Source organism: Desmodus rotundus, chromosome 6 (genome assembly GCF_022682495.2).
Source record: "Desmodus rotundus isolate HL8 chromosome 6, HLdesRot8A.1, whole genome shotgun sequence".
Taxonomy (NCBI): domain Eukaryota; kingdom Metazoa; phylum Chordata; class Mammalia; order Chiroptera; family Phyllostomidae; genus Desmodus; species Desmodus rotundus.
In genome coordinates this window covers 57,914,858-57,931,268 of record NC_071392.1, presented here as the reverse complement: position 1 = coordinate 57,931,268, position 16,411 = coordinate 57,914,858, and the positions used below count along the sequence as shown (strand labels likewise).

General features: G+C 39.9%; 1 protein-coding gene across 1 annotated transcript in view; it reads right to left on the bottom strand.

Annotated features, from left to right (window-relative positions):
* Positions 1-16,411, bottom strand: part of HECW1 (HECT, C2 and WW domain containing E3 ubiquitin protein ligase 1) — an 803,434-nt gene that overhangs the window by 6,401 nt on the left and 780,622 nt on the right. Inside the window, exons 25-27 of the mRNA XM_045193075.2 lie at positions 8,347-8,493; positions 7,129-7,243; positions 1,464-1,662 (exon numbers count right to left, since the gene is read on the bottom strand). Of these exons, the coding sequence (XP_045049010.1) occupies positions 1,464-1,662; positions 7,129-7,243; positions 8,347-8,493 (461 nt within the window). The remainder of the gene's footprint in view (positions 1-1,463; positions 1,663-7,128; positions 7,244-8,346; positions 8,494-16,411) is intronic.

The following is a 16,411-nucleotide window of genomic DNA, read 5'->3' as shown; positions in this document are numbered from 1 at the left end:
TAAAATAAAGTAAAAATAGCTTCTTCAATAAATGGTGTTGGGAGATCTGGAAGAGTACCTGAAAAGAAATGAAACTCGACCATCAACTTACACATTATACAAAAATAAACTCAAGATGTATAAAAGACTTAAATATAACTCATTTCACCATAAAAGTCCTAGAGGAAAATGTGGGCAGGAAAATTTTAGATATCCCATGCAGCAATATCTTCATCAATACATCCCCTAGGGTTAGGGGAAATACAGGAAAGAATAATCAAAAGCTTCTGCACGGCTAAAGAAAACATCAACAGGATGGAAATTGAACCAACTGTGTGAGAAAACACATTTGCCAATGATACCTTAGACAAGGGTGTGATCTCCAAAATACATGAAGAACTTATACGACTCCACACCAGGAAGACAAATATCTAATTAAAAAAATAAGTAAAGGACCTGAACAGATACTTTTCCACGGAGGACATACAGAGGGCCCACAGACACATGAAAAAATTACACAACATTACTAGCTATTAGAGAGATGCAAATTAAAAGCAAATGAGATACCACATCACACAGGTCAGAATGGCCATCATTAATAAGTCAACAAACAACATGAGCTGGTGAGGTTGTGGAGAAATGGGAACCCTAGTACACTGTTGGTGGGAATGCAGACTGGTGTAGCTACTGTAGATAGCAACATGAAATTTCCTCAAAAATCTGAAGATTGAACTGACTTTTGATCCAGTGATCCTACTGCTGAGACTATACCCTAATAATCCTGCATCACCAATTCAAAGAATCTATGCACCCCAATGTTTATAGCAGTATTATCTGCAAGAGCCAAGTGCTGGAAACAGCCTTAAATGCCCATCAGTAAATGAGTGGATCCAAACACTGTTGTATATTTACACAATGAAATACTATGCATCAGAAAGGAAGAAGGAACTCCCACCCTTCACAACAGCATGGATGGAACTGGAGAGCATTATTTAAGTGTAATAAGCCAGGTAGTGAAATAGAAATACAGTATGATCTCACCTATAAGTGGAACCTAATCAACAAAATGAACAAGCAAGCAAAATATAACCAGAGACATGGAAATAACGAACAAACTGACAGTTACCAGACAGGAGGGGGAAAGGGATAATAGGGGAAGAAGGGACACCAAGTAACATGTATAAAGGACATATGGATAAAGCCAAAGCTGGTAGGTTTGAGGGTAGGAGGCAGGGAGGGTTGGGGCGGGGAGCTGTGGTGGTATAATAATGGTAACAAGTATACAACAACAATAAAAAAGAATATGGTCTAAACTCACTTCCCAGTGACTTCTTGACTGTACTTTTCACTAATAACTCATATGACAATACTTAGTGTGGCAAAAAAAAGAAGTCTATGACAAAGGATGATCACCCAAGCTGAAATAGCAAAGTAAACTTTGCTTTCTTCAGCGGGTTTCCTAAAGTTTGGCAAAAGCTTCGTACCTGGGTAGAGAAGTAATTTTCCCCCATTTTTCTATGCAGAAACGCCGCAGCCCATTGCTTCCTCGAAGGGCTGCAAAGCCTTCGTAGGGCACACTTGATGTTCCTGTGACGAACTGAAGTAATCTTAACCTCTGCTCATTATTGAAATGTTCCACTGCAACCCAGAACCAGCGGATCACAAGATGCCCATCATGATAACCTGAATTAAGCAAAAGAGAGAGAAAGAAAGTAGAGAAAGGAGGAAAAGGGAAGGAAGAGAGAGATGAAATACATATCAGGTGTGATAAGAACTCAACAGATGCTTTTATCTGCTGATTTCTCTAGTGGTGGCCTGTATGTAAGTCTAAAACAATTTGTGCACTGGGTCAATTTTTAAAACAAAAGCAGGTTTATAACTTAGCCGTTTTATTTTTTAAAAAGTATATGTTCTGAGGGATGTCCTTAGTAATGCTTGCTCTCTATTTAAATAACTGGGACTCCACCAGTCATTTTCAGTCTCATATAAATGTAGAGAAGGAGTGACTAGACTCCTTTGGGATCTAGAGATCCCACTAGAGATCTTTGGGATCCAAAAGGGACAACCCCCTCCATCTATACAATATTTTATTGTATTTCTTTTTTTCTCTGATTTCAGCTCTTGGTAACCACATACCGTGGAAGGGTACAGGACTTAAGATAAGCTGGATGTAAAGGGCAAGCTTGGTGAATGGAAGATGCTGGGCTCTGCATCTTCCCCTGGATGCAATCCTCTGCATTGATACCCCTGGAGTAGCTGCTCTCAGGCCATCCCTGGGCTGAGATGAATTGGGCCCATGAAAGAAGTATTGGGCCCCATTTACACTACAGTTGGGAGACCAAGCTTCTATCAATTACTTAAGATAAATAATTTGCTGCTGACTGCAAATTCAAGAGATATGGGATAGATCAATCTGGGAAGGGGTAGAAGCAGGGAAATCTTTATTAAAAAGAAGTAAAGGGACTACTGTAATTGAACGATAATTAAAAAAAGATGTAAGGTGTGAATTAAACATGAAAAGCTTTTGTAATAGTAAAGGGGAAGAGGAGGACATTTCTGTCAGGGGAAATAAGGAATGACAAGAATGAGTAGGAAATAGGGAGGAAATAGAAAGCTAACTAGCCTAGAGAGGGATTTGCTGAGGACCAAAAGGAAACTTGCTGGGAGCCTTAGAGACCCTTAATAGCCAGGCAAAGACATTTGACTTGATATCTTTTTTTAAAATTAATTTTTATTGTTATTCAGTTACAGTTGTATGCCTTTTCTCCCCATCCCTCTACCCCACCCCAGCTGAACCCACCTCCCTCCCCCACCTCCAACCTCCCCCTTGATTTGGCCCATGTGTCCTTTATAGTAGTTCCTGTAATCCCCTCTCCTCACTGTCCCCTCTCCACTCCCCCCCCGCCCCCAGCTATTGTTAGATTGTGCTTAACTTCAATGTCTCTGGTTATATTTTGTTTGCTTTTTTCTTCTGTTGATTATGTTCCAGTTCAAGGTGAGATCATATAGTATTTGTCCCTCACTGTCTGGCTTATTTCACTTAGCATAATGCTCTCCAGTTCCATCCATGCTGTTGCAAAGGGTATAAGCTCCTTCTTTCTCTCTGCTGTGTAGAATTCCATGGTGTAAATATACCATAGTTTTTGGATTCACTCGTTTGCTGATGGGCACTTAGGTTGCTTCTAGTACTTGATTATTGTAAATTGTGCTGCTATGGACATTGGGATGCATAGGTTCTTTTGGATTGGTATTTCAAGGTTCTTAGGGTGTAATCCCAGCAGCGGAATTGCTGGGTCAAAGGGCAGTTCCATTTTTAGTTTTCTGAGCAAATTCCATACTGTTTTCCACAGTGGCTGCACTAGTCTGCATTCCCACCAACAATGTACTAGGGTTCCCTTTTCTCCACATCCTCTCCAACATTTGTTTGTTGATTTGTTTATGTTGGCCACTCGGACCAGTGTGACATGGTACCTCATTGTGGTTTTAATTTGCATCTCTCTAATGGCTACTGATGCTGATCATCTTCTCATATGTCTCTGGGCCCTCTGTATGTCTTCCTTGGAGAAGTGTCTGTTCAAGTCCTTTGCCCATTTTTTTTATTGGGTTGTTTGTCTTCCTGGATGGGAGTCATGTGAGTTCTTTATATATATGTTGGAGGTCAGGCGCTTATCTGAGGTATCATTGGCAAATATGTTTTCCCATACTGTTGGTTCTCTTTTTATTTTAATGACGTTTTCTTTAGCCATGCAGAAGCTTTTTATTTTGCTGAGGTCCCATTTGTTTATTCTTTCTTTTATGTCCCTTGCTTTCGGGGACCTGTCTGTGAGGTTGTTGCTGCGTGGAATGTCTGAGATTTTTCTGCCAATGTTTTCCTCTAGGACATTTATGGTGTTACGACTTATATTTAAGTCTTTTATCCATCTTGAATTTATTTTTGTGTATGGCATAAGTTGGTGATCGAGTTTCATTTTTTTGCGCGTAGCTGTCCAGATCTCCCAACACCATTTGTTGAAGAGGCTGTTTTTGCTCCATTTTATACTCCTGCCTCTTTTGTCAAATATTAATTGACTGTAAAGACTTGAGTTTATTTCTGGGCTCTCTGTTCTGTTCCATTGGTCTATGTACCTGTTTTTATGCCAGTACCAGGCTGTTTTGATTACAGTGGCCTTGTAATACAGTTTGATATCAGGTATTGTGATCCCTCCTGCTTTGTTCTTCTTTCTCAAAATTGCTGCAGCTATTCGGGGTCATTTATGGTTCCATATGAATTTCTGAAATGTTTGTTATATATCTGTGAAATATGTCATGGGTACTCTAATAGGGATTGCATTGAATCTATAAATTGCTTTGGGTAATATGGCCATTTTGATGATGTTAATTCTTCCAATCCATGAGCATTGTACATGCTTCCATTTGTCTGCGTCTTCCTTAATTTCTTTCTTCAGTGTTGTGTAGTTTTCTGAGTACAGGTCTTTTACCTCCTTGTTAGGGTTATTCCTAAGTACTTTATTGACTTGATATCTTAAGTCAGTTTTTTTCCTACCAGGCCAAGAAGAGCCCAGAGGTACCACAAAGTCTTTTTATGGTTGTGTGTATTAGGGGGATGACATAGGCTGAGATGACAAGCCCCTTGCTCTTTCTTCATTGTATTGATTGTATTTCTCTGTAATATTTTCCATGAAGGAAGGGTTTTCAAACTTAAAAAAACCTGCCAAAGACCTGTTTTATAAATAATAAGGAGCTTGTTTCATGGGTCGCGAAGTGGCATGATGAAATTAATGTTTCAAAAGAGTAGTTTATCAGTATGAAGGTAAATAGTTCAGAGGGGTTAGAAATTGGTTTTGGAGAGATGACAGCTAGAAATGTGTTGCAGCAAACAGGGAATAAGGTGACAAGGGTGCCAATCCTACAGAGTGTGGGACCAAATTCCCTGCTAGCATGAAAAATGGCTGGCCCATGAATGATAGTGTTCCCTGATGAACTACACTGAGGTAGATTCTGGCCTACTGAGGTAAGCCAGAGACTACCACTGACAGTTTAAGTTGGAAGTCAGAGGAAGGCATATAGAAGAAGCTATTGGGTTGGCTAAAATGTTCGTTTGGTTTTTAAGTAAAAATAAAAGATACATTTTTTCATTTTCACCAATAACTTTATTGGATAATGTATTCACCGTTTTGTTTCCCTACCTTCTACCGTCTTTCAGGCAAATTCATAATTCCATCTTCACAATTTTTAAAAATCTTTTTGAACAAAGAACTGGTCCAGGTGCCTTTTTCAGTCTTCAAGGGAATTGAAATTTTTTTTCCATTAAAAGAATTTTGTAAAAACCAAAATAAATGGAAATCCAAAGGCAAAATGTCAGGTGAATATGGAGGATGAATTAGAACTTCCTAGGTAAGCCTTCAAAGAAACATGTGATCTTGTGTTATCTCGATGGAAGATTATTCTTTTTCTGTTGACTAATTCTGGACACTTTCCACTGAGTGCTGCTTTCAGTTGGTCTAATTGGGAGAAGTACTTGTTGGAATTAATCATTTGGTTTTCCTGAAGGAGCTCATGATAGAGGACTCCTTTCCAATCCCACCATATACACATCATCTTCTTTGAATGAAGACCAGCATTTGATGGTTGGTGGTGGTTTATTTTACTTGTTCGATGATCTCTTCCATTTGACATTATTGTACAGTATCCACTTTTCATTGCCCGTCACAACTTGTTTTAAAAAATGGAACATTTTCATTACATTTAAGTAGAGAATCATATGCAAAAATACAGTCAAAAGGTTTCATCTACTTAACTTATGTGGTACCCAACCATCAAAGTGATTAACATAACTAAACTGGTGCAAATGATTGTCAATGCTTGATTTGGATATTTTCAGTACATTGGGTGTTTCCCACATGATATAACATTGATTGCTCTCAATTAATATCTTGACTTGATAGCTATCAGTTGCAACTGGTATACTCAACTGTGGAGCATCATCCAGTGAGAAATCTCCAGTACAAAATTTTGCAAACCACTTTAGACACATTTTCTCAGTCACAGCACCTTCTCCATACACTGCACAAGTCTTTATTTGTGTTTCAGTTGTGTTTTTACCTTTCTTGAAATAATAAAGCATAATATGCCAAAAATGTTGCTTGTTTTCTTCCATCTTCAATATTAAAATGACTATGCAAAAATTCACCAATTTTGATGTTTTTTTAAATGCACACTGATGTCACAGCTGTCACACTGTACTTTAACAAAATTATTTCAAATGAAATTAAAAACAACTAAGCACTATTAGAGCCATCTTACAGAAACAAACAAACAAACAAATGTTTTGGCCAACCCAATACTTTACACATGTATTGAAGTTGAATCAAGTTATTGTAGTCTTCAAAACGTGATAAAATATAAACATGGCCAGTGTGGCTTAGTTAGTTGGAGCATCATCCCATAGATCAAAAGGTCTATGGGTTCAGTTTCCAGTCAGGGCATGTACTCAGGTTGTAGTTAAATCCCCAGTCAGGGTATGTACGAGAAGGCAACTAATCAATGTTCCTCTCTCTAACCCTCTTTCTAAAAGCAATGTAATATGTTCTTGGTGAGGATAAAAAATAGTGATGGAATATATATGAATATTATTTTATACTTATATTATAAATATGTAAGGAATATATGTATATATATACATATGTGTGTATATATATGTGTATATATATATATGAAATGAATCATTATTCAGCCATAAAAAGAAAGGAAGTACTGAAATATACTACAACATGGACAAACCTTGAAATAGTATGCTAAGTGAAAGAAGCCAAACAAAAAGACCCCATATTGTATAAATGACTATTTCCATTTAATATCCAGAATAGGTAAGTCTATAGAGACAAAATGCATATTGGTGGTTGCCAGGGTCATGGGAGGGAAGAATGAGGAACAACTGCTCAATGAGTACAGGTTTCCTTTTGGGGTGGTAAAAATGTTTTAGAACTAGCTAAAGGTGGTGGTTCCACACCATTGTGAATGTACAAAATGTCATTGTATTGCTCACTTTAAAATGGTGAAAGTTTTCATGTCAATGTCACTTCAAAGTATTTTAAAAAGTGATGACTTGCATATGTGAGAGTTGTATCATCACACACACTGACAGCTCACCTCCCCGGTACTCGGTGTTATTCCGCCAGTCATTTAGGTCGATTTCTGCTGTGCCAGCTATCACCAGCTCTAGTTCCCTGGCATCAAACACGGAGACAAGCCTAGAGTCTATGACCTGAAATACAGATTAGGCTTTAGCATAAATGTCCAACCACATTGAAAGTTCTGTTCATTATTGTTTCTATGGCTTAAGGTAGGAAATTGACCATTATTTACAACTTTTTTTTTCAAGTGCTATTATTGTGACTTTCATGAGATGGGAACTGAAAAAAGGTCCCATGATTTCACTACCTCTGATACCCTCCACCCAGAATGATGGTATGAACAAACATGACTCAACTTTATAGTCACAATTAAATTTTCAAGTAAAATTTCATTTTAAAGACAAAAAGTTTAAACCACTTTGAATTGACTCAATAGCTATTAGTATTACCATTTCACTTAAAAAGTATCCTTTTTCAAACTATCAAACTATGACATATTTCTTAGGAATGGGCATTGCAACCATTGTACTTTTCTTCATTTTTCCCCTCGCTTCCTTTCTCCCTTCTTCAAAAATTTGGCAGGACATGCTTTGTTAGTGTTCTGAGTTCTGGCTTTCCATCTCATTGCCATATGTACCAGACACAACTGAACACTTGTAGTAGGTACCCTCCTTAATCAAACCAATCATGGGTGAGCCAGTGACTCATACTATTATCCACTATGGCAGGGAAAGAAGACCCAGGCCTTGAAGAGACATTTACAGCCTCTTGTTTATAAATAGGAAAAGCTTAAGGATGACAATTTTTGGTGCACAAGAAGGCTAGCAGCTGCCATAGTTCTCTTGATTTCAACTTCGGCATGTGGCACAAAGTGGCACTATAACAAAATAAAATCTATCATAAGTGGACAGTATACTCCAATGACTGCTTCCTTTATTTTAATTTTACTGAATGAAAAAAAAATGCACCATCATGCACATATCCTGCCAGGAGATGTATGTTTATACTTGGCACACCAGGGTCACACCAACACCAATTTTGTGAGAATATTTTTCAGCTACCACAAGAATTGAGTTTCTCAGAAAACTTTGACTCCTTATTTATTTACCTCAAGTAAGTCCTCCTTACACTCTGGAGAGTACAGCTGAACCATTTGCCTTGGTTCTTCTTTTCCCTTTTCCTCACAATCTGTGTCCAGTGATGAAAGAATTGTTCACTTGGGCCTGGGACTTACCTCATAGAAGCCACGCACCAGGGCCTCTGTCTGCTGAACCACACCACGTTCCACTCGCCACTTCACCAGCCTCTCGATATACTCCTTTTTGTTCTTCTCTGTCACCTGGGTATTGGCTCCTCCAGATTTTAATTCCCTTTCTGTTACCTTATAGAAAAACAGAAAGATTGTGATGCTTGTTAACTCAGCTCATAAGGAAATATAACTATTTTAGGTAGATGAACTACATGCAAAAAATCCTTTTCACATGAGTTCAGTGTTATTACCCCCTCAGTTCATTTTTTTTGGAAGTTACTAAAAAGACCCTGGTTATTCAAAGATATTAAGTACCTTAGAAGAACTGCATTTTTTTTGTTTTGTTTTATAAAGAGGAAATGTTTCCTTAACTCAAGAGACATAATGGAAATAAAAGTAAAATGCCCCTTCTGGTCCCTAAATGAAGCTTAATGTCCCTATACGACAGGCACATACTTGACATCCCAAATCTAACTTACAGCAAATTCTTAACAGCCACCAGTTTCCCTGCACACAGAATCACTGGAAGCAAAATAGCATAGGATGGGAAGATGGTTTTTAGAGCCACATAAAATAGTGACTGAAGAATGGCAGCTTGACCTTCAGAAAGGAAACAGAGAATGAATGATACTGTCACTTAGTATTTGTGGTGCATGTTTATTAGGACAACTTTGAGTCATCAAAAAAAGCTACAGTAAGGTGATCCAACATGGCAGCAAACTAGGTAAATGTTACAGACACCTCCTTCTAGGACCAAACTGAAATTGCAACTAAAATATAGAACAATCTACCTGAATAACTGACTGAAGATTAGCAAAATAGAAGCTTTATAACCAAAGATTTACAGAAGAAGCCACATGGAGAATGCTCCATAGAGCAGAGCCAGGGCCAGTCACAGAATATGACATTGGCCTGCACCAGAGTGTCTCTCAGAAGGACCCAGATACACCCAGTAGCCAGTTTCAGACAAAAAAGGATCAGGACACAATTAGTTTCACAAACAGCCTATCTAAAAGAAGATCTTCACAGATGCCCGACACTGTGAAGCAAGTTCTGCCTCATGTGGTCAGCACCTGCAAAGCAGCTCATACACTGTGGTCAGGGTCTGTCCTCAGTCAGTCAGGCTGATGGTTGACTCCACACATGAACCAACCAATAGCAATGTAGACTCAATTACAACAGGAGAGCCCACATAACCCACACAAAGGATATTTCTGGAGCACTCAGCTCAGGTGATCAATAAGACTGTGACACTGGGTCCCACAGTACACCTATTACATAAGGCCACCACCCTACCAAGACTGGGAATTATAGCAGATTTACTTAATACATAGAAACGATCACAAAGAAGCAGCCAAAATGGGGACACAACATATGCTCTCAATGAAATAACAGGGGAAATCTCCAGAAAAAGAGAGAAATGAAATGGAGGAAAGCAACTTACCAGATACAGATTTCAAAAGCAATGGTTATAAAAATGCTTGGAAATTTAGTGAGAAATTAAATAAGAGAGAGCAAGCATAAAAAGACATAGAAACAATTAAAAAAGACCAGTAAGAAATGAAGAATAAAGTATTTGAAATGAAGTACACACTAGGAAAGGGCAGATCCAGAAAGAAGTCTAAAGGAGAACACCAACAGCTGAAATAAACTTCACTTTGCTATCTTTTAGAATTTGGATGTTTTTTTAAAATTTCTCTTCTTTCTGTTTACTTTGTTTTCTTTTGTATTGTTTGTTTTTATTGTTTGATTGTTTTTTTTTATTCTGTCCTTCATACTGTCTTAGTCTTGGGGGGCGTGGAAACAAGGCCACCTGCTGATTGTTAAGCCTGGACAGCAGGTTTTGCAGATCATCCTGGTTCCTGCAGGCAGAGGGGAGCAGGTCTCTGTTTTTCCTTGCCTGTGTTTTGGCAAGGATTGGGGCTCAGTCTGGGATATAATAATCACAGGCGCCCAGTTTTCATCCCATGCCCTAGGAGCACTGTGTGGTCCACACTTTCCACTCTGCATAGATGCACCAGGCTGGTGCTGATAAGCCACCTTGCTTTGCACCCCTTTGATCAATCCATGAGATGCCCTAAGTGGGAACAAATCAGGCCCACACTCCTATCTCTTTCTTGTCTGGGACACTACATGCACGAGGTCCCTGCACAGTGCTCCTTGGTTTCCCTTTTGAAAAAAGTCTGTTTGGGTGATGCTGCTGCTCTGAAACCCTGCTTGGCTTTCCACACACTCCAACTCTCTCACAAGCCCAGTCTATCTCAGTCACAGCCCACCTCTTCTACCAGCTCTACACGCCACCAGGATCCCTGAAATTCTCTGGCACTGTCCCTAGCCAGTGACCACTGACTCAGTTTGGATACATTGCTGGCTGTGTGCACTTGCTCCCTTTTTTTTTTTTTTTTTTAATCCCCAGGGATTTTACTTATTCAGGTCTCTCCTGGCAAAGGTCTAGGATTTCCCTGCCATGGGAGGGGAGGGAGCCGCTCGGCTGCTATCACTGACCCAGCTCTCCTCCAATGTCACCGTGGCAGGTGCAGATTCTGGAGCCAGGTCCAGGGATCTTCCCTGTCAGCATATAACATCTCCTTAAAGCCTATTTTGAAGCATACTCTGCACACTTTGGCCTACAACCTTCACATCAGCTAAGATTCTGTTGTCTGCTCACTTTGTTTTATAGAAGATTGGCTAAGTGTCCCAGTTGGGTGCATGAGCAAGTGGGCTGAGCTCCTGCCTACTTTGCTGCCATCTTCTATAGGAGACCGTTCTGTGTGGCGTGGACCCAGCTCCCACTCAGAAAGGCCAGTGGGGAGCGAGGTCCAGCACACAGGACCCACACTCATGGATAGTTTCTCCTGTGGGGAATCAGGCCCTCATTGTACCTAGGCTGCTTTGAGACTTGCTTTTTGCTAAAACTCCCTCACCCTGAATTGAGGCAGCAAACATTTACTGCATGTCTTTAAAGTAACTTCCTAAAATCTATGCTAAGTCTTCCAAGGATGAGTGCAACCAGGTTAACCACTTTTCCCTTTGCATTTGCAAATATCCTTCCTCTTTTATGTAATTAGCAAAACCCTCTCCTTTGTTTTCTGTAACCGGACTAAAGCGAACCTGTGCATAGTAAATGAGGATCATCCTCAATGTAATGCACCCAGAAAAGGGTCCAGGCCACTCTCCTCTTGAGAGAGTGGCCACGCCTTCTGTTTTCCTGCACAGGAATCGGTAGTCTGTGTGAATTTTTCCACTGCAGCCACATAACACAGATCCTGCCAAGGGCTGGGATCTGCATCAGTCTTCCAAACCCTGAATATATTGTTTCCAATGACTGTTTTTTGTTTCTTCTGATAAATTCCCACAAGTGTGATCAATGGACCATAAGTAGTTCCATTTGTAATTTCTTGAGGTAACTCCATACTGCTTTCTAGTGTGCCTGCAGCAATCAGCATTTGCAGCAACAGTGCATGACAGTTTTCCCTTTCTCCACATTCTCGCCAGTACTTGTTGTTTGTTGGTTTTTTGATGATAACCATGTTCACAGTTGTGAGATGATGTCTTATTGTGGTTTTAATCTCCATTTTTCTGATGATTAGTGACATTGAACATCTTTTCATATGTCTATTGGCCAGCTGTATATCCTTTTTGGAGCAGTGTATATTCACGTGCTTTGCCTATTTAATTGTTGTTTTTGGTGTTGAATTTTATCAGTTCATTATAAATTTTGGATATTAACCATTTATCAGATACATCATTGGTGAATATGTTCTCCCCTTCAGTGGGTATTCCTTTCATTTTGTTGATAGTTTCCTTTGCTGTGTGAAACCTTTTACTTTGATGTATCCTTTCTGTTTATTTTTCTTTTGTTTCCCTGCTCAAAAGATATATCTTAAAAATATTGCTACAACAGATGTCTGAGATATTACTGCTTATGTTTATGTTCTAAAATTTTTATGGTTTAGAGTCTAACATTTAGTGTGTAAATCATTTTTAGTTTATCATTGTGTGTGGTATAAGAAGATGGTCTAGTTTCATTTTTTTTGCACATATCTGTCCAATTTTCCCAACACCATTTATTGAATAGACAATCCTAAGTACATTGTAAGTTTTTATATCCTTTGTCAAACATTAATTGTCTATAAAGGAATGGGTGTATTTCTGGGTTCTCTATTCTCTTTCATTAATCTACATTTGTTTTTATGCCAGTACCATGCTACTTTCACTACTATGACCCTCTAGTATACTCCAGTTTGATATTAGGTAGCATGATTCCTCCAACTTTGTTCTTTCTTGAGATTGCTATTGCTATTCAGGGTCCTTTGTGGCTCCATATAAGGTTTTAGAATATTTGGTCTAGCTCTGTGAAATACACCATTGGTATCTTGATAGGAATTGCATGGGATGGGATCTGTAGATAGCTTTCACAGTATAAAGATTTCTTTTTGGAGAACCAAGATGGCGACGTAGGTAGACACACTACGCCTCCTCGCACAACCAGAACTGACAGAAAATCGAATGGCAAGGAAGTCCGACACCAAGGAAATAAAAAATAAACATTCATCCAGACCAGTAGGAGGGGTGGAGACGGGCAGCTGGGGCGGAGAGGACTCCCGTTTCCGTGGCAGGACCGACACTGGCGGAGTGTGGGACAAACAGGGCAGGCAGTCTGACCACTAGCAGACCCTGCGACCCCACATTCACTCACAGATAAACCAAGAGGGCCGGACTCAGAGTGGCAGAGAACAGGGCAGGCAGAGCAGTGGGTAGCACCCTGCGGCCCCATATTCGTGCACAGATAAACTGGACAAATGGTGGGGAGTGAAGCAGACCGCGCAACCCAGGCAAACCTCTGATTGAAAAAGCCCGTGGGGGTTGGGGCGGCAGCAGGAGAGACTCCCAGCCTCACAGGAGAGGTCATTGGGGAGACCCACAGGGGCCTAGGGTGTGCACAAGCCCACCCACTCGGGAACCAGCACCAGAGGGGCCCAGTTTGATTGTGGGTAGCAGAAGGAGTGACTGAAATCCGGTGGAGAGTGGAGCGGGTGCCATTGCTCCCTCTCGGCCCCTCCCCCACATACAGCTTCACAGTGAAGTGACCAGCGTTACCCCGCCCCGGGAACACCTAAGGCTCTGCCCCTTTAAGTAACAGGTGTGCCAAGACAAAAAAAAAAAAAAAGGCCCAAATGAAAGAACAGATCACAGCTCCAGAAAAAATACAACAAAGAAACAAACAGATAGCCAACCTATCAGATGCACAGTTCAAAACACTGGTAATCAGGAAGCTCACAGAATTGGTTGAATTTGGTCGCAAATTAGATGAAAAAATGAAGGTTATGCTAATAGAAACAAAGGAAAATGTACAGGGAACCAATAGTGATGCGAAGGAAACTGGAACTCAAATAAAAGGTGTGCACCAGAAGGAAGAAAGAAACATCCAACCAGAAAAGAATGAAGAAACAAGAATTTGGAAAAATGAGGAGAGGCTTAGGAACCTCCAGGACATCTTGAAATGTTCCAACATCCCAATTATAGGGGTGCCAGAAGGAGAAGAGGAAGAACAAAAAATTGAAAACTTATTTGAACAAAAAATGAAGGAGAACTTCCCCAGTCTGGTAAAGGAAATAGACTTCCAGGAAGTCCGGGAAGCTCAGAGAGTCCCAAAGAAGCTGGACCCAAGGAGGAACACACCAAGGCACATCATAATTACATTACCTAAGATTAAGCAGAAGGAGAGAATCTTAGAAGCAGGAAGAGAAAAGAACACAGTTACCTACAAAGGACTTCCCATAAGACTGTCAGCTGAGTTCTCAAAAGAGACCTTACAGGCAAGAAGGGACTGGCAAGAAGTATTCCAAGTCATGAAAGGCAAGGACCTACATCCAAGATTACTGTATCCAGCAAAGCTATCATTTAGAATGAAAGGGCAGATAACGTGCTTCTCAGATAAGGGCAAATTAAAGGAGTTCATCATCACCAAGCCCTTATTATATGAAATGTTAAAGGGAGTTACCTAAGAAAAAGAAGATAAAAAATACGAACAGTAAAAATGACAGCAAACTCACAGTTATTAACAACCACCCCTAAAACAAAAACAAGAGCAAACTAGGCCAACAACTAGAACAGGAACAGAACCATAGAGATGGAGATCACATGGAGGGTTGTCAATAGGGGAGTGGGGGGGGGAGAGGGGGGGAAAGGTACACAGAATAAGTAGCATAGATGATAGGTGGAAAACAGACAGGGGGAGGGTAAGAATAGTGTGGGCAATGTAGAAGCCAAAGAACTTATAAGTATGACCCATGGACATGAACTATAGGGGGGGAATGTGGGAGGAAGGGGGTGGGCAGGATGGAGTGGAGTTGGGGGGGGAAATGGGACAACTGTAATAGCATAATCAATAAATATATTTAGAAAAAAAAAGATTTCTTTTTGTTATGGAATTGCCTTTTGACCTGGCAATTCCACTGCTTAGGATTATATCATAAGAACTCTGAAACATCAATCCATAAAAATCTATGCACCCCAATGTTCATAGCAGAACAATTTACAATAGTCAAGTGCTGTAAGCAACCTAAGTGCCCATCAGTAAATGGATGGATCAAAAAACTATAGTATATTTACAGAATAGAATACTACACAGCAGAAAGAAAGAAGGGGCTTCTACCCTTTGCAAAAGCATGGATGGAACTGGAGAGTGTTATACTAAGTGAAATAAGCCAGGTGGTGAGGGACAAATACCATATGATTTCACCTTTAAGTGGAACCTAATCAACAAAACAAAAAAAGCAAGCAAAAAATAACCAGAGACATTGAAATTAAAAACAATCTGACAGTAATCATAGGGGAGGTGGGAGGGGAAAATGTGGGGGAAGAGGGGAAGGGTTTTCAGGAACAACTCTAAAGGACACATGGACAAACCCAAGAGGGGTGGAATCAGGGGAAGGAGGTGGGGATGGCTGGGGTGGGGGGGAGTTTTGGGGGTAAATGCAGACAACTGTTCTTGAGCAACAATAAAATAATTTTAAAAAGATTTCTTTTTGTTTTTTGATAATTTATTATTTTTATTCATTTCTTTTTCTTTTTTTTATTACTATGCAAGCAGAGTTGTCTTCATTTTCCCCACACTGCTTCCCTTCACCCCACTCATCCTTGCCTCCCACCAACAAGGAGGGCGGGGGATAACACGGCAGAGAAGGGGATAGTTCATCAAGGAACATGTATAAAAGACCAATGGATGAAGACAATGAGTGGGGAGGTCTGAATGTTGATGTGGGGGTTGGTAGGGGAGATCAATGGGGGAAAATGGGGACAACTGTAATTGCAGAACAATAAAAAAGACAATAAAATGTCTGTACTACCCAAAGCAATATGTAGAATTGATGCAATTCCTATCAGGACACTTATGGTATGTTCTACAGAACTAGAACAAATATTCCAAACATTTATATTAAACCACAAAAGATTCTAAGCCACAGCAATATTGAGACAGAAAATAGTTGGAGGCATCAGGTTACCTGATATCTACCTATACTACAAGGCCTTTATAGTAAAAACAGTATGGTACTGGCAAGAAAACAGACGCATATGCAACAGAAATAAACCCACACCTTTATGGTCAGTTCATATTTCACAAAGGATGCAAGAACATACAATGTGGTAAAGATAGCCTTTTAAATAAATAGTATAGGAAATATTGGATAAATACATGCAAAAAAAAGAAACAACCAACTTAAAAAAAATTTATTGTTATTCAATTACAGTTGTATGCCTTTTCTCCCCATCCCTCCACCCCAACCCAGCTGAACCCACCTCCCTTCCCCACCTCCACCCTCCCCCTTGATTTTGTCCATGTGTCCTTTATAGTAGTTCCTGTAATCCCCTCTTCCCACTGTCCCCATCCCACTCCCCCCTGGCTATTGTTAGATTGTTCTTAACTACAATGTCTCTGGTTATATTTTGTTTGCTTTTTTCTTCTATTGATTATGTTCCAGTTAAAGGTGAGATCATATGGTATAAGCCAGGCAGTGAGGGACAACCAACTTTTTATACCATGCAC